This window comes from Parastagonospora nodorum (genome assembly GCF_000146915.1).
Source record: "Parastagonospora nodorum SN15 chromosome Unknown scaffold_21, whole genome shotgun sequence".
NCBI classification, from domain to species: domain Eukaryota; kingdom Fungi; phylum Ascomycota; class Dothideomycetes; order Pleosporales; family Phaeosphaeriaceae; genus Parastagonospora; species Parastagonospora nodorum.
The window spans coordinates 396,683-417,737 of NW_001884569.1; the positions used below are offsets into that span (position 1 = coordinate 396,683).

The 21,055-nt window shown below is 52.0% G+C and overlaps 7 protein-coding genes across 7 annotated transcripts; 5 read left to right on the forward strand and 2 right to left on the reverse strand.

Annotated features, from left to right (window-relative positions):
- Nucleotides 1–718: 718 nt before the first annotated feature.
- On the reverse strand, nt 719–4,006 carry SNOG_12120 (hypothetical protein; the record flags this gene model as incomplete). The annotated part of the gene is made up of 3 exons (XM_001802301.1): nt 719–2,803; nt 2,873–3,356; nt 3,429–4,006. 3 exons carry the CDS (start codon nt 4,004–4,006, stop codon nt 719–721), a joined length of 3,147 nt encoding a protein of 1,048 aa, XP_001802353.1.
- A 1,002-nt stretch (nt 4,007–5,008) lies between these two features.
- On the forward strand, nt 5,009–6,015 carry SNOG_12121 (hypothetical protein). Its single transcript, XM_001802302.1, has 4 exons — nt 5,009–5,201; nt 5,260–5,379; nt 5,426–5,617; nt 5,667–6,015. The coding sequence occupies exons 1-4, from the start codon at nt 5,024–5,026 to the stop codon at nt 5,756–5,758; spliced, it is 582 nt and encodes a 193-aa protein (XP_001802354.1). The 5' UTR covers nt 5,009–5,023; the 3' UTR covers nt 5,759–6,015.
- A 622-nt stretch (nt 6,016–6,637) lies between these two features.
- On the forward strand, nt 6,638–7,588 carry SNOG_12122 (hypothetical protein; the record flags this gene model as incomplete). Its single annotated transcript, XM_001802303.1, has 2 exons — nt 6,638–6,693; nt 6,748–7,588. The coding sequence occupies 2 exons, from the start codon at nt 6,638–6,640 to the stop codon at nt 7,586–7,588; spliced, it is 897 nt and encodes a 298-aa protein (XP_001802355.1).
- Nucleotides 7,589–8,911: 1,323 nt separating this feature from the next.
- SNOG_12123 (hypothetical protein) lies at nt 8,912–10,752 on the reverse strand (the record flags this gene model as incomplete). Its single annotated transcript, XM_001802304.1, has 2 exons — nt 8,912–9,083; nt 9,134–10,752. 2 exons carry the CDS (start codon nt 10,750–10,752, stop codon nt 8,912–8,914), a joined length of 1,791 nt encoding a protein of 596 aa, XP_001802356.1.
- An 859-nt stretch (nt 10,753–11,611) lies between these two features.
- Nucleotides 11,612–13,607, forward strand: SNOG_12124 (hypothetical protein; the record flags this gene model as incomplete). The annotated part of the gene is made up of 4 exons (XM_001802305.1): nt 11,612–11,784; nt 11,841–11,982; nt 12,032–12,397; nt 12,453–13,607. The coding sequence occupies 4 exons, from the start codon at nt 11,612–11,614 to the stop codon at nt 13,461–13,463; spliced, it is 1,692 nt and encodes a 563-aa protein (XP_001802357.1). The 3' UTR covers nt 13,464–13,607.
- A 3,571-nt stretch (nt 13,608–17,178) lies between these two features.
- On the forward strand, nt 17,179–18,939 carry SNOG_12126 (hypothetical protein; the record flags this gene model as incomplete). Its single annotated transcript, XM_001802306.1, has 6 exons — nt 17,179–17,245; nt 17,298–17,436; nt 17,490–17,768; nt 17,818–18,259; nt 18,305–18,666; nt 18,720–18,939. 6 exons carry the CDS (start codon nt 17,179–17,181, stop codon nt 18,937–18,939), a joined length of 1,509 nt encoding a protein of 502 aa, XP_001802358.1.
- A 489-nt stretch (nt 18,940–19,428) lies between these two features.
- Nucleotides 19,429–20,161, forward strand: SNOG_12127 (hypothetical protein; the record flags this gene model as incomplete). Its single annotated transcript, XM_001802307.1, has 4 exons — nt 19,429–19,480; nt 19,549–19,881; nt 19,937–20,062; nt 20,094–20,161. 4 exons carry the CDS (start codon nt 19,429–19,431, stop codon nt 20,159–20,161), a joined length of 579 nt encoding a protein of 192 aa, XP_001802359.1.
- Nucleotides 20,162–21,055: the final 894 nt, after the last annotated feature.

Here is a 21,055-nt window from a genome sequence, read left to right on the forward strand (position 1 = left end):
CCAAACCCGCGTGCAAAAACTTGTACACCGAATTCATAACGTCCAGCTTTACCGCCGACCACTTACCCCAAGAGTTTCTGTGATGCGTTCGCTGGCGCGTCGATCGCTTCTCAAGCTCCATGAACTTGTTGTAAAAGAGAAGGACGCGGCTGAGTCTAGGGCTGATATTTACTTCAGTAGTTGGAGACGGGAGGAACGCCTTCGTAAAAAGCTCAAGGAGCGGGCTAAGAAGTTAAGGGCAAGGGGGACGGGTAAGACGCAGTATATCTCGGCAGATGGAGAGAGCGATTTGAAGGGGGACTGGTGTTAGTGTTGGCGGTATCGGATGCTGTGGCATAGCGAGGTGGATAGCTTCAGTGGTGTCGGGACACATCACGTCAAAAGCTTTGGATGTCTCTTCTTGTCATTATTCAGTACCTATGTACAATCCTAATCCTAACAATAACCACAGCACTCCTCCATATCAAGCCACCCCCGAGCCACGCTATGTGCGTCTTCCCCGCCTATACTGCTCCGCAATATCAGAAAGACTGGTCAACGTACCCGCCAGATCATCGACATCCGGCGGGGATGGAAACTGAAGCTCTCGGACAATGCGTCTGAACTCTCGGCTGGCATCTCTGCGTCTCTTGTTGGGCGATATACTGTCGCGCAACACATGTTAGCAGATGTCAGGATTTCAAAGCGCGCAAAGCTCGCAGCGTATGCGCTGCTTTGCTTACGACTTTTCAACCCCGTCGATGACCTGCACGTCATTGTACGCAACGGGCTCAAGCTGCGGTATCGCATCGTCTGCGTCGCGCATGTGGACGTCGCCTTGGGTTTCGGCCTCGACTGGTAATGGCTCCCTGCGAACTGCTTCGGTGATGGTATGGATCAAGTCTTCGCGGATGTACACAACACCCGTACTGGCAGAAGGCATAGCAGCGATTTCGCGGTCGAAGATATCACTCTCGGTAACAAGTGTCACGTGGTCATCGTTGTACTTGCGCCACAAGTTGTTCTGAAAGTCGTAGATGTAGATCCAGTAGTGGCCGCCCTTAGTGCCACCACGATGGGTAAATACGGCGTGCAGGCGGTACGGGTGATCGCGGGATTCCTTGAAGAGACTGTCGATCTCGGCTTCGAGTGAAGTCATCTGTACGTCCATTTGTGCAAGGTCTTTTTTCAGGAGCTGTGCCTTCTCGGTGAGGGCATCGGCGAGCTCGGGTGGCGGCGTTGGCAATGCGTCGTCGGCTTGCTCCTCGTACTGTTTGCTCAGATCTGCGATGAAGGCACTGGCTTCGTCGACAGACTCGGCGAGGTCCAGCCCTTCGACATCCGTTCGCCTTAATGCGTCCCGACGTTGCTCATAAAGCCGTAACTGTCCTTGCTTCTCCCATTGTGCTTCGCGGAGTTTCAAGAGCTCGAGCTGAGGCAGCGATTGTGTCTTCTCCAGGTACCGATCCAGGTAGAGCGTCTTCTCTAGGCCAATGTGTGAGCGATCATACACCTGCTCGCCCTTCTCTTTGTCGAACTGCAATCTTCGAAGGTTGATGATCTGAACAGGCGCAGCTTGTCGGATGTAATCATACTTCGTGATGCCACCTTCCATCTCACTTTGACCAAAATCGTCGTCTAGGGTAGCATAGAGATTGCGATCTCGCCAGCCGGGCGACACCAAGAAGTGGTCGCGAAGCTCGTGAGACTCTTCTGGTTTTGGTTTTGTGTTGCGGACCGAAGTGACATCGCTGAAGAACAACTCCTTGATCATGTCGAGCTGTTCATCTTCACGCAAAAGACCCTTGCCCTTGATAGCGCACGAGAAGAGATCAAAGATGTTGCCCAAGACTTCAGCAGCATCTTGTTGCCGGGCACTCTCTTCGATGTTTCCGATTTTGCTTTTCGTAGGCACCGCCGGTCGGGGAGGAATAGGAGGCGGCCGAGTAGGCGCAGCTGGTGGTGCGCTTGTGGCATCCTGCGACGGACCCTGAAGATTCATTGCTTGCATAGAAGTGTCGCTGTTATCATCTCCCATGACGGAATCAGCGGTGGATGTAGCAGCGAGTGCGCTGTCATTCGCGGGAGCCAGCATTGGACCGATCACAGGTGCCCCTTCGATTGAACCCAAACTATCATCTTTCTTGCTATCAGGGCCTGGTGATTTCGGTTCCGACTGCGGAGTGTCTGTCTTGCATAGTGCCAATGCAGCAATATCTATCGCTGGCTGCACAGTGTCTGTAGGCGCTGTGATCATGTGATTGAAGAAAGTCCGTAACTCGCGAATGAACTTTTGAGCGACCTCTACCCTATCAGCGGTCACATCGGTACGGCCGACCTTCTTTCCCCTCAAGGCCTCTGGTGATGGGTCTTGGAGGTACTCGTCACAGTTCAGAACTAGGTCTCGAAGCGGTTTGATCGTGAAGAGAAATTGAAGGACGCTGTTGAGATAGCAAGTGTTTCCAATATTCCGGAGACCAACCGGCCAGGTCTCAAGAGGGTAGTCGTTACGGCGCACTTCTGATTGATTCGATCTGTTGTTGAAGTTTGTCGCCTGATCTTGCTCAATCATTTGATAAGCTTTTTGCATCTTTTCGGCGCTCTCTGGTGGCGCAAAGGCTATTGTGGTCTTCATGACGTCGAAGTCGACCTTGGCAGTCCGATCGCTGATAGAGAACAGGGCATATGCCTCGCCCATATCCATCTCGGGCTGATCCATACTGCCTTCCTTGAGCCATTGGCGTAAGCGGCTGCTATTTCGGTGTTCTGCAATTATCGATACAGCTTTGCGGGCAGTATCGAGTGAGCCAAGCTTGTCTCCAGTCTAAAGTATGTCAGCACTTCGCAACGAGCAGATAGCGACTGCTATATTATTGATGAGGAACCAGCGTACCTTGAGAGAGACCATGGTGACAACGAAGTCATCGGCTACTTCTTCCGTCAGGTCTAGCCATGACAATGCCTGCTCATAAGTCTCCAAAGCATCGGAAGCTTCCGCCCGGATGGTTTCGCTGTTGCGTGCGTCACCAATGATGCGCAGCTGTCTGCGTGCATCCTCGGCCATGTGTGGACTGATGTCGGAAAGTCTTGATCTGAAAGTGCCAATGATGTGCTCGTCGTTGAGGTGTTTGGCGTGTGCTGGCTCGATGCCAAAGGATTTGTATGCGGCGTCAAGCTCACGTCTGCTTGTAAAACCCTGCGAACCGTAGGTGGCGACCTGTATTTGCAGTTCTTCACTTTTGCGGCCAACGGCGAGGTCTTGTAGACATTCGTAATAGTAGGAGCGGCTTTCCACATCGACAACAATCTGCTGAGCAAACGCAAACAAGATTAGCGCGTCCGAAAAATCACCGACCGCACCAAGAGCGGCATAACACCTGCTGTTTGATGAGCTTTGTCTTTGCTAATGCGAAGATCAACTCACGGGTGGTCTTCTTCATGGTTCGTACTCGCAGTGCGGCCTGGGACTCTGTCGTCTGGCTGTGTTAGTGAGCGCCAGAAAATTGAAAGAGCACATACAGTTGTCACAAGCCAGGGCTCTTTCGATATGGGCTCCTGCAGGTGTAGGGAATAATGGGTTCTTTGGTGCGCCAACACGGTCGTTCTCTGGACTCTTAAGGATGATGGTGTTCAACTCATAGCGGGTATCTTCGATCGTGTTGCGCAGCGTCGTCTCTAGAGGTCCCTGTGATTCGGCAGGTCGTGGAAGGTACCATACTCGACTGGAAGGATCACCCTGGACTTCCAGCTCGGTCGTGAACCCAAGACGCTGGAGTATCGAGTCGCAATCTCTGCCGAAAGTCTTGAGGAACTTCTTGTTGAGGAGCGGGATCCGCGCCTTGCCCTTGACTGGGTTGAGGGCGTCAAGCAGGTAGGTGTTGAGGTAGTCGAGCCCATCGACACTCCGAGCCATGACGGTATCAGCACGTTCGCCCGCTATCCGTTTTGCATCCTCCCACCTCTTTCGCAGCTGCGCCTTGTTTGTCAAGGTCTCGATGTCGTTCTCGGAAAGGTGCGGGGGCTTCATGTGTATGTGCACCTTGACTGGACAATCCACTGCAGAGCATGTGAAGGTGTATTTGCGAGCTGCGTGTTGAGATCCCAGCCCAACAGCTCCATTAGCCCTCATCATCATCATACACGAAGTGGTGCAGAGGAAGTCGGATTCGGCCGTCCTGCATCTACGTGTCTTCCCAGTCTTGTCACGGCAGTCGACCACCACGTCTATGTGCCAGCGACATTGCGGGCAGTACGAAGCAATCTTGTGCACGTCTGGCGCATCGGGATCCTTTCTCCGCAGTCGGCAGGAGAGACTGCTCATCTTTGATCAGAAGCGCATGTCTGCAGCTCCGGAAGGGCACGGCGGGGACTGGTGGGCGGTTCGGGTCATATTGCGGGGGCGCAGAGGTGAGGATGTTCCGGCCGGCACGTTCTTCGTATTTGGGGTCATATGTGAGCAGGTCTTGCAGCAGCCGCGGCGCTGTCTTGCCTGCGCAGAGCCGTGGTTAGCAGGACCTGTCGTGCAGGTGCGCGGGAACTGTACCAGGCGCCATAGCCGCGCTATGAATATGCTGGGATGTGTAGATGGGTTATAGAGGCTCGTGACTGGAGCTGCAGAGGGGTTCAGATGACAGCTTCAATCGCAGACGAGGCACGGGGAAGGCGGTGGACGTCAAATGCAGAAAGTGCGACTGGGCGTGTGTCTAGCAGCTCGACAGCATTGTAGGCGGCAATCAATGTGACGAGCGCGTTCCATGCGCTTCGTCACGCACACGCCGCGGCAGGTGGCTTGGGAGGTCTAGCGGTTGACCGGCGGCAGAGTCTATGGTACTAATTTCGCATGTTTGGCACTCAAACGGCGCATACGTGAAGCTTGCCCGGGCTTCTGTCGCTTCGAAGTCTCGAGGGAGTTGCGACCAAAGCAGCCGATGATGCAGGTGGCATGCTTGTGGCTTAGCGCACTTTGCTCGCCAAGCCATTCGGAGCCAACCTCACCACCGTCGTGCGCGCTCGCAGGAAGACATCGACGCCCAATTCGCCCGCCATGGCCGACCAAACGCCCACCTTCCACGCCCAGGATGCGCTCGCAAACACGGCGAGCACGACCCTCCAACTGACGGCCGTCGGCGCCATCGTAGCCGGTGTGCAGAACACCCTACGCAAGCAGAATGTCGGAGCCATGGGCATCATCACCCGGTCGGGAGGCATAATTGCCCTGTACGGTGCGTGGGAGAATACACAGGGATGTTGGGGGAGGATATGGGCTAATTGAATGTACAGCCGGAGTGGGAGCCGCATACCAGTTCACAAAAGACGCGACTAGCAACTTGCGACAGAAGGACGACTGCTACAGCGAGGCCGTTGCGGGATTCGTAGGAGGCATGGGTCTCGGCGTCTACAGTACGTGCATCATCTTCCCATCCAGGCCCATGCTAACAATAATCAGAGCGAAGCCTTCCATTCATGCTCGGTGCTGGAGCTGCTACCTCCGTCGCCATGACTGCATTCCGCTACACCAACGGCTGGAGGGGCGCAACAGCAGAGACAGATGAGGAGGAGGTCGAGCGCAGGGAGGCTGCAAAGAAGTTACGCAGGCGGCCACTCTCCGAAACCATTGAACAGCTGGGCGAGGGTCGAGGTAAGCATACCGATATTGTCTCCGACAGGCATACGACTGACATGTGCAGGAATCTATGCGCCTGGCCACGAAGAGAGGAGGCGACAGCGGTTGATGGACAAGTACGGCATCGATGTCAAGGCCGCGCAGGAGACAAGCTAGATGCACCGATTCGCCATTTTCTTATAGTTCAGCAGCCAATGGTCCACCTCGAGTCGTCCATAGAGGACCTCCGGCCAGTTCAGACTCGTGTATGTATATATCATCCAAAGTGCGTTGCCCATTGCTTCCAGCTGTGCCCTATATTTTGCGGGTACGTTGCAGTATCGTCCAGGATAGCGTGTGCAGGCGAGAACACCAGTATCCAAATTTCTTACCAGCACAACGCATGCATTGAATGTTCCGGCACGCTCTTCGCATGCGCGTTACGAAAGTGCAATGAGTTGACACGTGAGCGCGCGATCCCTGATGGTACGAAGAACTGCGGGGTAGCTTCTACGAACAAGACATTTACTCACCTTGCTGAAGTTCGCCGATCCAATGCTCGAGCGTAAGCATACACTAATAAGCTATCACCCTCAGTAGCACGCTGAGTTGCTCGTGGGAATCTGGTTTGGCGCAATCATGTCGTCTTCGCCGGCCGTCCAGGCTGTTTCCTTCTTCACCCCACCAGTTCGCTAGATAACTCCACGGTCTCACCTGCAACATCTCATCCTTGATCAGACATCCGACCAGTTTACGCGTAGCCCCTAGAGCTAGATATGTTCACATAGTCCTCGAGCGAGCAACCCTATACCTCCGCCTACTGCACATAATGGCGGCCCCACAGTCGCAAGGTGAACTTGGGTTAAAGGAGCGCTTCTATCGCGACTTCCAAACCGAACTCACCGGTATATCTTGCGACCCAAAGTCGAGTTCTATGGCTGACCAAATCAGCGTTGCGTGAGCAAATTGAACGACTCAACACGCTGTCGCCATCTGGAAGCGAGCGCAGCAAAGCAATCGACGACTGCCTAGCTGGCATAGATCGACTCTCCCACGATGTCAAAGACGCTGCGAGCTACATACCGGCCTACGATCAACGAAGCTACAGCCAAGTACGCACACCTGTGTTGCTTGTCGTTGGGACCGAGCTGACATGATTAGAAAATCAAGGGCCTCGCGGAACAGCTGCAAACTGCGCGTAACTCTTTCAATCCGCCGAAGAAGTTCTCGTTCAAGGCACGCAAGAACGCGCCCGCTAGCTCGACAGCTGGTGCAACGGAATCCTCGAAGCTCGCTACGTCAACCACAGCCGATGCATCGAACAGCGCGTCCTTGAGAGTGTCGAAACCAAACGAGAATGCGAAACAGCCGGTACCTACAGAACACACCGAGGATATCGCGGACGGTATACAAGACGGACCTGGTGTGCGAAGGCCGTCCTTGTCTCAAGCAACCAAGGTCACCATAACCAACCATCACAACCTGCACCTGAAGCTACCAGCTGCAGCGTCACATGCCACAAGCTCAGGCACCATCTCGAATTTAAGCCGCTGCGTGATCGATCTCTCAGCCGCTACTTCCAACGCGCCATTCTCCGCATTATACCTGAAGAATATCAAGGACTCGGTCATAATATGCGGCCAAGTCGCAGGCGCCGTTCACATCACAGATGTTGAGAATAGTGTCCTCGTGGTACCAACAAGACAGTTCCGCATGCACGGCTCGAAGAAAGTCGACATATACCTGCACTCGGCAAGTCGGCCCATCATCGAAGATTGTGAAAACGTGCGGTTTGCGCCCATGCCAGACATGTTTGCTAGTCCAGCCACCTTACAAAGCGCGAATCACTGGAGCGAGATTGATGACTTCAAGTGGCTGAAAGTCGAGGCGAGTCCGAATTTCAGCTTGCTTGCTGAATCGGAGCGCGTCAGCGAGGAAGTGTGGAGGGATAAGGTGGTGGACAGCGAGGATCTCGAGGATGTGCTGAGGGTATTAGAGATTCAGTGATGGAATAGCAGCAATACAAACACATAAACATGAAATATCAAGCAATCAATTTGCCATGAAAGTGAACCATCCGGACTTGGACAAAAAAACCTCCTGCCTTACCTCAAATGCCCAGCCTCCCTCGAGGCCAATCATCCCTCCCTGCGTCTTACCTACCTACGTCACGCACTTAGCCAAAAACATCCCAACCCCGCCTTCCTGCCCCCCCCCCCCCCACTCCTGCCCACGTCTAAAAAGACACCAAAAAAAGGATGCTTGTAGCATATGACTCTCCGACGGGGAATCGCTGAGGAATGTCAGGAACACAATTCGAACCAACGAGTTTTGAATCAACTTACAACCCCGGTCTCCCGCGCTTGTTAGACAAGTCTTGACAAGCTATTTCACAGTTAGGTGACGTCCCAGATGAACTGCACAGGCAAGTTACGAACCGGAAATCATGACCACTGGAACACGGTTAGATGTCTTCGTGTGAGCGGACTAGGAAGAGAACTAACCTAGACCATCGAAGATGCACGCTTAGGCTTAGTAAGCGGATGGTGTGTTTGATTGATGGAGAGATAACGAATTCTTGGGATTATTATGCTGGACAAATGAAATGGGATAGGGCGTGACTGGAAGCGGATTTGGGTGCTGTGGAACGCGCAAAGAGGGGCATGTGACGTAGGGAAGTTTGGCGAATCGGAAGGATGATGCAAAGAGGGGTGCGTGGTGCTAGGGAGGGAGGGGCTGGCATTAGTCGTCGCTGTGAGAACGTGTGGAGACAATGAGATGCAACAACAAAAATGTTTTACATTTTTGACGATGAGCGTATATTGCTTAATGGCCTTACAAAACAGCAGGACTATGCTTTATATACTAATACACAGCTAACTTCACTCAACATTATTGCCACTTGCAGAATTTGTAGGGAGCGCGGCGTCTGATTCGCCGAAATGTTGGGACAGGGGCGAATGGTACGAGCAGCTTTTTCACACTTCTCGAAAGCCGCTCCAGGAATTATCTTTCGAGCAATAGCTTTTTCAGAGGTGTCATGCGACAACTGGTGGGCACAGAAATGGATCGCCTTGTTGAAGCCGAGTTGTGAGTCAATCCTTTTATGACACGGCGAAGAAGAAGCAAATCACAAAAGCAAAGAACCAACCGTCTAGTGAACATGGGAACATCATTTTCGTAACCTAACCTAAACATTCCTTGCGATCCTCTCATAGTCCAACGTCAAAGTCCGCCGAAAAGTTCCATCCCGGCACGTATCCAACCTATTCCTTTAGTCAGGTCTGTAACCCGAAGAATTCCGCCATGACATCCTGACAAGCAAGCTTCTCAGTCATCGGGGTATTCGTCGCGAACGTTACTCACGAAAATGTGCGCATCTCCATCCCAGCGCTTGAAGTGGCGGCCCGCAAGCTTCATGATACCTTCTGAGGGTTCAGTATATGGAGGCATGGGCTCGATGTTCTCTTCGGCGACGTAGCGGACCGATTTGTCACAGACTCTGTTCTCAATTAGTAGAAGTCATTGGATATAGCGCATATCAGTACTTACAGCACATGATAGAATGCCTGGTTCCTCCCCTTGGGCAAGTGATCAACGTCCATGTTCTGGATCCACTCTTCTCCGGCATCGCAGCTGACATCCCAACCGGTAACGATTCCTTCGTAGTGGTACCGTCTGTGCTGGAACAGCTGTCCAATCTTGAACTTTACATTCGCAGTCCTCTCATCGCGCTGCAAAACAGGCTTCCGCATTGCATCAACTTGATGCATGGACTGGACGAATTGCAGCAAGCGCTGTCCCTCAGGTTGGTTGTAGAACATGGGGATGACGTATTGCTCGAGCAGCGTGACGTCCCACGGAAAGTGCGTCTGGAAGTGTTCGAGGAGATAGGGCAGATACTGGCGCCTGCGACTTGTGGAGGTAGGACCAGGGACTTCATGCGCAGGGCCAAGAACCATCATCGCCCAGATGGTCGCGTAGTAGGCATTGTCCATGTCGGGTGTGTAGTTGAGCCATGAGGCCTGAATGCCACGTAGTCCTGCCTCGGTTTGTCGGATCGTCTGGACTGAGTTCATGATATTACGTGCTGTCCGCAACACCATTTCCCTGGTTGTTGTATCGGTGAGAAAGTGCTTTTGCTCCGCTTGTGGTACACCCCTATCTCGCAGCACGCGTTGAAGATCGCCCAGTTGCACTTCGTCAGAAGAGCGAAATGGGTCAAGGTACATGTATTCGAGCTGAGAAGAGCTCGAAGGCTTGTACTTTCCATCGAGATTGTGGTTCGGTGGAGCATAAACAAGCGTGTAGACGTGGTACAGGAAGCCGCAAGGCCGAGCATCCAGGCCTACGCGACGAGCAAGCGCACAGTATATGGCAACTGAAATGAGCGGCAGAGACTGATGAGTGGCAGATGCAAGTACCAAGCCTATGAATGAGTTGGCAAGAGCACGGTAGGATGAGTCTGGTACCCCTCTGAAGCCCTGATCACGGAGGTAGGTGGCAAGTGTCGAGGCCTTCACCCGCGGACTTAAGTTGCCAAAGTCAGGGTACTGGTCAACCACCCCCTTGGCGAGTTGATCGATAGCACCTTCGATAACATCCATGTCCACCTCTTCTCCAACTCGTGCAAACACATCAAATGCGCCTAGTGCCCGCTCGAGTGGCACATCTTTATTGTCATGCAGGTCCGTCCAGGCCCGGATCGCAACTTCGCGATGTATACGCTCCAGAATAGCATTCGCGTAGTATCGTCTCGCCAGTACATCCGAAGCACTGTCTGGACAATTCAATTCCCGCAACAACGCCTCTTTCGCATCGTATCCATAGTCTGCAATCTCATTGATGCATCTTATTCGCTGGTGCTGTGTGTGCACGATGTGGTTCAACAGTTCCCTCGTTCGTGTTCCAACTATCGATTTCTGAATGTACAGTGACCGCCATTCAACATCTGACAGTGGGCCAGCAAGCTTTGCGGCAATGTTGTGGCGTGCGTCCCATGTCTTGAACTCCGTCTGGCACAAGTGCCGCCACACGATGGGCGAGTCGGCGCTGATCTGCTTGATAGGCTTGTTCGTTTGCGAGACGGATATCAGAGAGTATGGGTCGAGGTTGAGGAAGATGCTTTCCAATATCTCAGTTGGCAGGTCTGTGAAAGATCGCGGAGGCATTGTGAGATGTACAGAGTCTACACTTTGTTCAAGTACGGGGTCAGTAATTAGTGACTGGCGAGGAGACTCAGGCTACAGTAATAATGGTAAGTTGATGTGAATGGCGATACATTCGCTTCCGAGGGCAAATGTCGTCAACGCTGGGTAATGTGAGTGACAACGAACGATGCGCTCATCGCTCTCGCTTATCTAATCTACTGCCGCGGCATCCAGATAGCGCGATAGCGCACCTTGAGACGGACACATTTGATATGTTGATGCTACTGTGCAGCCACGTTTACTGCAAGATGCACTCTGTCTTATTGTCTAGTACGCAGTCAAACAGGCTGGCTTTCTCGGACATATCCACGCCATGGTCGCGCTATGCCCGTCACACTAGCTTGTACAAGCAATAGTCAGTTCTTGCCAATAATATATACTTTGGGATACTCCCCGTCTCTAAATTCTTGTGGTACAAAGTGACAGAGACTACGGAGATCCATCACCTCGCTCCCGCTAACCTCAGCAACTGATTTTTGCCCGGCTCCGGAACGCGGCGGAGATGACTTCCACGTTCCGTGTCAGAGCAAGATCCTTTCGTGAACAATGCTTGCGAAAGGCACCCAAGCCAACAGTCAGCAGTAGCCACAGCGGGCGCCTCATCTCATCCATTGTTGGTCCGGATTGCCAATGGTCGTTCCGAACGTCGCTGTTTGTGAGGCCGATGCAGCCGCGCCGCTAACTGACATCACTGCCGCTATCCGCCGCATAACATAGACACGATGACGCCCTAGGAACACACATATTTCGTTTTTGTGACTCTTCACCTGCACGATACCCCTAGTACCTATCTCCAACTTCTGCCTACCTATTCGCGATCATGGCGGAACTCCAGCGCATCGAGTCGATGCAATATCCTGCTGGGCATCTTTCACATCTCACAGAAAACCAGCAAGAGAAGCTGGACGCGTTCAAGCAAATTTGCCTGGAGCAGAAGTACTACACGCCAGCCGCCGGTGGGAAGGCTGCCAGCCATGACGACGAGACCCTGCTGTATGCCAAATTTGAAGCTTGAGGCGCGCACCTGCGGGGCACTGACAGCCTGATAGTCGATACCTGCGCGCACGTCGTTTTGTACCCCAAGAAGCATTCAAACAGTTCAAAGACACGGAAGACTGGCGGAAAGAGAACAAGTTGGACCAGATCTTCGAAACTATCGAGATAGAGGAGTTCGAGCAAACGCGCCGTTTGGTATGGAGTCTGCTTACGCCTTGGGTTGTCACATCTGACAGCCTCGTAGTACCCCCAATGGCTCGGCCGACGCGACAAGCGCGGCATTCCGCTCTTCCTCTTCGAAGTCGCGCCGCTGAACACCAAGAACATTTCCGCATACGAGAAGAACCTCGCCAAATCCAAGACCACGGTCCCTGGTGTCTTGACCAAGAACGTGCGACTCTTCGCCCTGTATGAGTCGTTGACCAGATATGTGACGCCGCTGTGCTCCATGGTCCCGCGCAGCCACCCCGAAACCCCGATATCGCAGAGCAACAACATCGTAGATATCAGTGGAGTTGGACTGAAGCAGTTCTGGAATCTGAAGAACCACATGCAAGATGCTTCTGTTCTGGCGACGGCACATTACCCCGAGACACTAGACAGAATATTTGTATGTTGGACAGTCACCCATGTGGAAAGAAGAAGAGATTACTGACTCGAGACAGATCGTGGGCGCACCTGGGTTCTTCCCGACCGTCTGGGGCTGGGTCAAGCGATGGTTCGACCCAATCACAGTTTCCAAGATCTTCATTCTCTCTCCCGCAAACGTCTACAGCACTCTTCTGCAATACGTCGACCACGACAACATTCCCAAGAAGTACGGCGGCGGACTTGACTTTGAATGGGGTTCCATGCCCAACATAGAACCTGCGATTGACGAAGTGCTCAAGTGGGAGAACCCAGACACTCAGAACGGCAAGAACACATTCCCCATCGGACCGATTCGGTGGGAAGAGGGTCCTGATGGCGCAATGCAAGCGTGGGGTGTGGGCAGCGAGAACGGACAGCCCAGGCGGAGATTGGTCTTCACCATCCCAAAGCCAGTCGGATGGAAGACGGGACCATACCCGAACACACCAGCCTTCGAGAAGGGCGACCCTCTCACCACAGTCGGCTCAGCAACGCACCCTCCTGACGCCGGCGAGAACACCGACGAAACCCCACCTTCAAGCACTCCCTCCGCCTCGAACCCACCCTCGATCGTTTCACCCACCGCGCCAGAACAGTTCACTCTGCCCATCAGGCAAGGCACATCAGAAACACGGTACGCGCAGCAAGACCAAACACATGCATCCGGCCAGCTCGCAGACGGCACACCGCACGCGGCAATCAACGACCATGGCCATGGCGATAAGACGGTGACAATGGAGCCCAACACCATTGGCCAGGCACCCAAGGAAATGCCCCTCCCCGAGCCAGAACAGCCCGCAGCCCCAGGCTACGTCGACCAAGCAAAAGCCGCCGCCGCCTCCGCATCCGCAACGGTCACTTCGACTGTCGGCGCGGTCGCAGGAACCGTCGTTGGTGCCGTGACAGGCAACAAGGAGACAGAGGAGAAGGTCGAGGAGCCGGTGCGCGCGAAGAGTCCGCAGGAGAAGGAGATAGATGAGAAGATTGATGCGATTCAGGAGAAGAATGTGGAGGCTTTCTTGCGCGAGAAGAACTCTAGCACGTAGGATTGCTGCAGGAGCATGTGAGGGGGTGAGGGAGTGTGGTGGTCTGGAGAGATTTGCATAAACGGCATGGAATAAACATGATATCCTTACTTTCACCATGATTACGGTATTATAGTTGGCGAAATGAACTGCATTCTCATATTACGGCATCGGCACTGATCAAAGTGTGCATTTTGCATTTCCCCACAAATATCTTACGATTTCAACGCAGTCCTTCCACTAACATTCTCACTTCTTCTCCTTCGCCTCCCTCTCCTCATCATCCACCTTGCATACCCAATACTTGCGCTACTGCCTCTCGTATCTGAGCCTATTGCATGCGGGGTCCTCGCAGCCGAAAGGCTTCCGCATGACGTCGTGGCCACAGAGAAACTGGATGTGGTTTACACACATATCGTTGTGATCTGTAGTAGTATGGTGGTGCTGTGATATTTGTTGTGCCGAGAGGCGTGTGGAGAAAGAGGCTGCGAGAGGTGGAGCAAATTCATGCAGCAGATGATTATGACTGAGGAGAGTTGTGGGTGAGGGGGTTGACTTCAAGGGGGTGATTTGGCTGCTTGATTGCGGATTTGTGATTGAAGCTGCGTGTGAGTCTTCATTTTCAATGGTGTAGAATGTGAAGGCGGCGCAGCATGTCTGCATGATAATGGTGATATGTCCTTGGTAAGTAAGGACATTTGGAAATCGCATACATAATACAGACCATATATTGCGCTTGGTTCGGAAACGTGGCATCAATTGAATTCAGCCATGTGTTCAGAGATCAGCTCGTTTGTTATATTCCGCTTTCCACTGCAACGTTTGCACCTATCGGGCCGGGCCCTGTTCTCTTTCACTGACCAGGCCGCTCGCCTATGGTAGCTTCCTTTCAATACACCTGGCCTTGCTCACTACATTTTTTCTCATGAACCTCGTATGCCTTCGTCTGCCCGTTCGATTTTGTGATGCTCGTCCCCTCAGCCTCGTTGTTGACTTTCTGCGTATTGCGCCTGCGTGAAGGACACTCCTTTTCGAGAACCCAGGGTTTGCCGGGAATGCTAGGATCGTTGCATTCGTCGCCAGGAAGTTTGTGGATGTGGGTCGTTTTGGGGTGCCGACAGCGGTAGAGAACTGGGTGAGTAGTGCACATGTAGTAGTGCTTCGTTCCTTGTGATGGTTGGTTGCGGTTTTCGAGGTCCAGGAGGTGAGAGTTTGATATGGATGGATGAAGATTTGTCATTCATTGCTAGGAACAAGCAGGCTGGTAACGGACAGCGTGTTGATCCACCTCCTTTGAAGCAAGGCTTGAAGCTGGAATTGAAGCCCACCGACAGCTTTCATTGACATGTCACTCGAAAACTCACCTGCGACACCTGAACTGAGCATATATGCTGGCATGCAAAATAGTCATGATAAGTTGTGAATGTCGTATGAGAATACGTAAACTTAGGAACCAGGGTGCCGGTCTCAAGACTCAGTGCGATGCTCGGAATGACATGATTGAAAGAGTTGCATGAGAAGCGTGACCGTAGCCACCAAGGCGGCACTTCTAGACCAAGAGGGAATAGGTATCCTTTCTTGGCCGGAGCTTGAGGGCTGGGCACAGGACAGATACCTCTGACAACAACCGAGATGCTTAGCGATAGTGATCGCAGAAGGAGACATTTGATGGGGAGATGTGCTGAGCAGATCAAGAGAGCCGTATCGTCTAGCCGTGAGTAACACGAGAAACACAATCAAACTGACAATTACGCAACTTTGAAGCTTCAAGCCTGCTGGAGGTGGAGTCGCCGGCTACGCGGCAGACTGTGACGAAAGCGAATATCATTCGGATGAGAAAAGCGGTACTCAATACTTAGGTGAGAAGGAGAACGGAAACCCCACTAGCATATAACTTGTTAACTGCTTATTGCATGATGTTACGAATTCCCACTGCCGTATTCAACACCCATAGCTTCAGGCGTAACTCACGTGATGAAGAACCGAATCGTATTACCCGAACCGAGGATGAGGCTCATCGTACCCTTGAACTTATAACTGCCGTCCAGAATTAAGTTTCAGCCCAAGTTCCACGCCTACCGAACTATTGGGACCATCAGGCTTAGGCTTACCCTGCAGCGAACCGAATTGATGTACGATTAGCTCCATTGTTGCAGTTAATGTGACACATCTCAGACAAGTTGAGAAAACGCAGACGGAATGTTGTCATGTGCTCTAGGAAGGCGTAAAGGGTACTGTGTAATTAGTCCATAGTTCTATAGGATCACCGCTCTGGATTCACGGACTCCGACTTGCGCTATAGTTGCATGACGTCGGACCAGTGTCTCGGTGATAGCAAGCACGTATACTTTCGGTCGACGCAACCTCGCATTCGTGACTGCGAGAAGAGGAAACATATCTAGAGATATTTCTCAAGCTCCACTGGAGTTTGGCCGTTTATTGCAACAACGGTGCATAGTGAGAGCGATCTGTAGAGGTTGGGTTGCACACCTACCTAGGTCCAGTCGGCTTGGCACTTGCGCACTTGCATGCTGTGCTGCAAAGACCTCTCCAGCTCACCACCATTAATCAGCCTTACCGTGTAACACGCCCGCTTTCCGACGAGGATATCCCGATGCATCAGGAACCGCTTACGAGCCAGCTGTTCATGCTTGATCACCAAGTTCAGGACACTTGAGCCCCACCTTTCCACTTCAATAACAACGTCGCGGCTCTTCAACATGCTCCATCACAAAGCAATCAAGATGATAATGAGCCGGACCTCTCGAGCTAGCTAGCTATCTAGCCTACCCGGAGTGAACATAACCTGGAATGTGCATGAGTGAGAAATCGATGCTACGTGCATGGAAAATTGTCGCCGAGTCATTTTTGTTGGAAGGTGAACCCATGCCCAATCAGTAGCCTTGTATCTGCTCCATGCATGCACCCATGTGCAGATGCAGAAGGTACTGTATTGATCCAACTTTTTGGAGCTGATGTTGAGGACTTCGTTTACCTGATGCTAATAAGCCTGTGGGTAAAATACCGATTGCGCCGGCCGTCTGACCGCGTCCGGCCCGTTCATTTGAGCAGTTCGTTTCTTACGCCAGTCTTTAGCTGGCGGGACGCTTTTTCCTACTTCGCAAAGCAGAGCTGTCGAAGCATCGTTGTCGCTATCATCTGCCGAAGTCGCTGTACTTGCCGTGGAGACATGAGACCCTCCGTCCCGCTTGCCAAGCAGAGGCGTCATGAAATGACCGCCGCGCGAGTCCTCGGCTTCGCCACCCATGCAACCTTCACGACTCGTCCCATGTTAGCCAAGACGGCCCCGCGATGTGCCAACCAAAGAGAGAGCCGTTGGAGCATGGCCGTGCAGATTAGTGGGCTTCTGTGGACTCGGTAAAACCTCTGCGACATGAAGTGCCCTTGCGCAATCAATCCGCCATATCAAAGGAGGAATAGAGCAAAGTGGAGCGTGCTCTAGAAAAGGCCATAGTCCGGATGGACGACCTTGGATGGCCTTTACGCAACTGCCGATTCCCTCTTCCACACCATCTACGACGCCTCAATTGCTATTGGTAGTGCTGTCGCGAGACAGTCCGTAACGGCTCACCTCCATTCTTATATCGCCAGTGTTCCTCCCCGGATTTCTCTCCCCAGATTTCGGAAAGGAACGTGTGGGGCCACAGCTCAACACCCGCGAAAATTCGCGCTTCTGACTCTTGCATTCTTCTCAGTATCTTCGAAGACGCCCAGCATGACGACCACTGAAATCAGCCACGAGCGGAACCCCGTGACTTTGGAGAAAGGAGACAACGTTATTTGTATGTTGTCTTGATACCCAAGAAACACCATCAAGCTAATGTATACGTCTAGACGAGGACGCCAACAGCAGCGATCGATCCACTAATGAATTCACCTGGACTGAAGAGGAGGAAACGGCTGTTCGCCGCAAGCTTGACAGGGTTATCGTGCCACTGACAACCTTTCTATACCTCCTTTGCTTCCTTGACCGGTAAGATAAGCTCGTCCGGCGAATGGAGTCAATTGCTGAACCATGTCTATCAGAACAAACATCGGAAATGCCCGTATCCAAGGCATGGGCAGGGACCTCGGCCTGAACACTGGTGTGCGATTCAACTGGGTCACATCAGTGTTCTACATCGTATACATGTTCGTTGAGGTGCCTAGCAACATTCTGCTGAAACTTCTTGGACCCAAATACTACCTACCCATGTTGGTACTTGGTTTCGGTTTCGTCTCCCTGTGCACTGCTTTCGTGCATAGCTTTGCAGGCTTGCTGGTCGCCCGAGCTTTCCTTGGTGTTTTTGAAGGAGGTGTTATGCCGTAAGTAAGCTCCTTTCTACACTCGCAGATGATGCTAATTTTCGACTAGTGGTTTAGCTTTCTTCATTACTTGCTTTTACAAGCGTAACGAGTTGCTCTTCCGAATCGGTATCTACGTCTCTGCGGCTTCGATGGCAGGCGCTTTTGGTGGTCTCCTTGCCACTGGTCTTGCTAAGATTCCTGAATGGGGCATTGGCTCCATGCGCATCCACGAATGGCGCAACATCTTCTTCTTCGAGGGTCTCTTCACTGTGCTCGTCGGCATTGCTTCTCCTTTCTTAATGCCCCGCAGCCCTCAAGAATGCTGGTTCTTGAACGAGCGCGAACGCATGATTGCAACTCAGAGGCTCATTTCAAAGACTGGTGCAGATGAGAACGAGAAGGTAGAGGTTCACCACGTCAAGCGTGCCATGATGAACATTACCAACTACTTCTGCGCCTTGGGCTTCTTTTTTATCAACATTACAGTTCAGGGTATCTCCCTTTTCATGGTAAGTTATTCTCTGTCATCCAATTCCAATTGCTGACATCGGTAGCCTACGATCTTGAAAGACCTCGGATGGACAGCTACAAAGGCTCAGCTGTACTCTGTGCCACCCTATGTCTGCGCTTGTGTTATTGCCATCGCAGTCGCATTCGTGTCAGATAAGACAAACCGCCGTGGTATCTACCTTGCCATCTTCACGCTGCCTGCTATCGCGGGCTTCGCCATCATGCGATGGGGTACCGACCCTAACCTACGCTACGGCGGGATTTTCTTGATCACGATTGGCGCGTTCCCTGGAGGTCCTGGCTTCCTGGCGTGGGCGGCGAATAATGCAGCGGGCCCAGCCATACGATCTGTGTCAACGGCGTACGTTGTCACACTTGGAACAGCTGGTGGTATCCTATCCACTTGGTAAGTCTTCCAATCGAACGAGAAAGATGTCAACATCAGTTAACGCTTTATAGGACTTACATATCGACTGATGCTCCGAAATACCCAACTGGCCATACTATTAACCTTTGCGGTCAGATCTGTGTCTTCATTCTAGCACTTGGCGGAATTGTGTACTGCAAGTGGGAGAATAAGCAGCGTGATCTCGGCAAGCGCGATCATCGTCTCAATGCCACTCCAGCTCAGATCAAAGATCTGGGCTACAGGCACCCCGAGTTCCGCCTTATGCACTAGTCGGATTTGGAAATCAGCCACAAGCTCAACGTTCTGTTCGTCTTTGAAAGCTTTTTGTAATGATTAGCGTTATAGGGAAAATCAACTTTTCCTTTTGAGGGTGATTTTGGATCGCCAGCCACCTTGCCTTTCCCTCTCTGAGTGCCTGTTTGTGATTTGAGATCAAATGTCGCTCTCCAATCAAAGAGTGGAGATGCAGTCATGCCTCCACCCAAGGTGCTACAGCAGGCAGATGAGCAAGTCCCGTAGATGACTCCGGCAGTCACTTGTACTGAATAGTGGTATTGATTGGTCACGGTCATGAAATCGTAGTTCGCTAATATCACTGGAAGACGCTATAGGCCGATGAAAGAGTGTAAATAACCAGACCAATATACAGCTCAAGTCCCCAAGACGCTTTGTATAGTGTTGTGAACACATGCTCGCTGCTTCTACATAAAAGCACCCTGATGGTAAGAAGGTTTGTGGCAATACTCACAATTGACCACGATGCAGCTCATCAAAGTTCTTCTGCTAGCCATAACGACAGTACAAGCCCACTGTAAGTCTATCAAACAGTAAGTCGCTACTGCTGATCCTAGATCCTAGATACCTTTCCTCGTCTGGTAGTGAACGGGAAAAGTGAAGAGAAAGACTGGTCAGCGACACGCCAGACGAAAAACGCAAACACGAAGCAAGGCATCGAAAACCCTACAGTCGCTGACATACGCTGCTACTCATCGAAAAATGCCGCAAACGTCATGACTGTACCCGCCGGGGCCAACATTCATTACATCTCCACGCAACAGGTGAACCACCCTGGGCCAACGCAGTACTATCTAGCCAAAGTCCCGGCCGGCGCGGATGTCAAGACTTGGGATGGCAGTGGCGCAGTATGGTTCAGATTCAGCACAACAAAGCCGAGCGTCAACGCGCAAAAGCAAATGAGCTGGCCAGGACAAAGTGAGTCTTCACTTCGAGCTTCTCAACATCTCGAAATAATTGACACTAGCTCCAGATGAGTACAAAACGCCCAACACAACCATCCCGGTCACTGTCCCTGATGGCGACTATCTCCTTCGCGTCGAGCACATCGCTCTGCATATGGCAATGCAAGCGAACAAGGCGCAGTTCTACTTGAGCTGTACGCAAGTCAAAATAACGGACGGAGGCAGTGGTCAGCCAAGTCCACTTGCTGCTCTGCCAGGAGCCTACAAAAGCACTGATCCAGGAATATTGGTAGACTTGGGCAAGTACGTGTCTAACCCAGGCGACTATCAGCCGCCGGGTCCAACGCTGTGGACTGGTTAGAACAAGTCAGCGTAAGACAGAGTTCATAAGAAGTGGTGGAAGGGCAGAAACATTACTGGTCATTTATTTTGTACTAATGCTATTCTGTAGTCCCAACGTACCTAGCGTATCCCTATGCTACAGTATAGTTATGTGAAGTGTTTTTTTAACGGACTGTTCAGCCACAGGAAAATGACCCTGGCCAAAATCAGCTAGCGTGTTTACGTCGCGCGTGGTTGGCTCCTGTAAAGCGCTTCCTCAACCGTCGTGAAACTCTGCCACTTTTCAACACCAATGCTGCAACGTCGGTTTTCGATGGCCGAACATACCTCTGTTGAACTGCAAATCCCAGATGTCACGCTTCAAGAATGCAACATCTGTTTCTACCCCTCGTGGTCGGAGGCAAAGTTTGAGTCCTCATTAGACCCTGATGAGGTCTGTCTCGAAGACTTTGACGAAGTGATGTTGTCCGCCAAAGGAGGTTGCGATGGCTGCAGATTGATGAGCGAAGTTTGGCAGCTGGTTTATCCAAGCTGCACTGATCGGGCGGCATCGCACCTCAACTTTAACAAGTCCGGTGATGTTCTATGCGTCCTCATCGTCACAGAATCTCCAGAGTCCTACGAGGGTCAAGCTATAGACGTCTTCACGCTTCCTGGTCAGTGTCATTTAGATAATTTCAAATGGACGTGTCATTGCTTACGATCCGCTAGGTGAGCCTTCGTTCATGCATGTTAGGGTCGCAAGCTTGTTACCACCAAGTACCCATCTCGAACACAGCTTGTCCTATATATAAACCTGGCTATCAGCATGCGGACGGAATCATCCCAAATGTGGTGCAAGATGT

Coding starts and splice junctions, on each gene's coding strand:
- SNOG_12121 (XM_001802302.1), top strand. CDS start 5,024: ATGGCCGACCAAACGCCCACCTTCCACGCCCAGGATGCGCTCGCAAAC. Junction 5,202..5,259: donor AGGCATAATTGCCCTGTACG/GTGCGTGGGAGA, acceptor TTGAATGTACAG/CCGGAGTGGGAGCCGCATAC. Junction 5,618..5,666: donor ACAGCTGGGCGAGGGTCGAG/GTAAGCATACCG, acceptor TGACATGTGCAG/GAATCTATGCGCCTGGCCAC.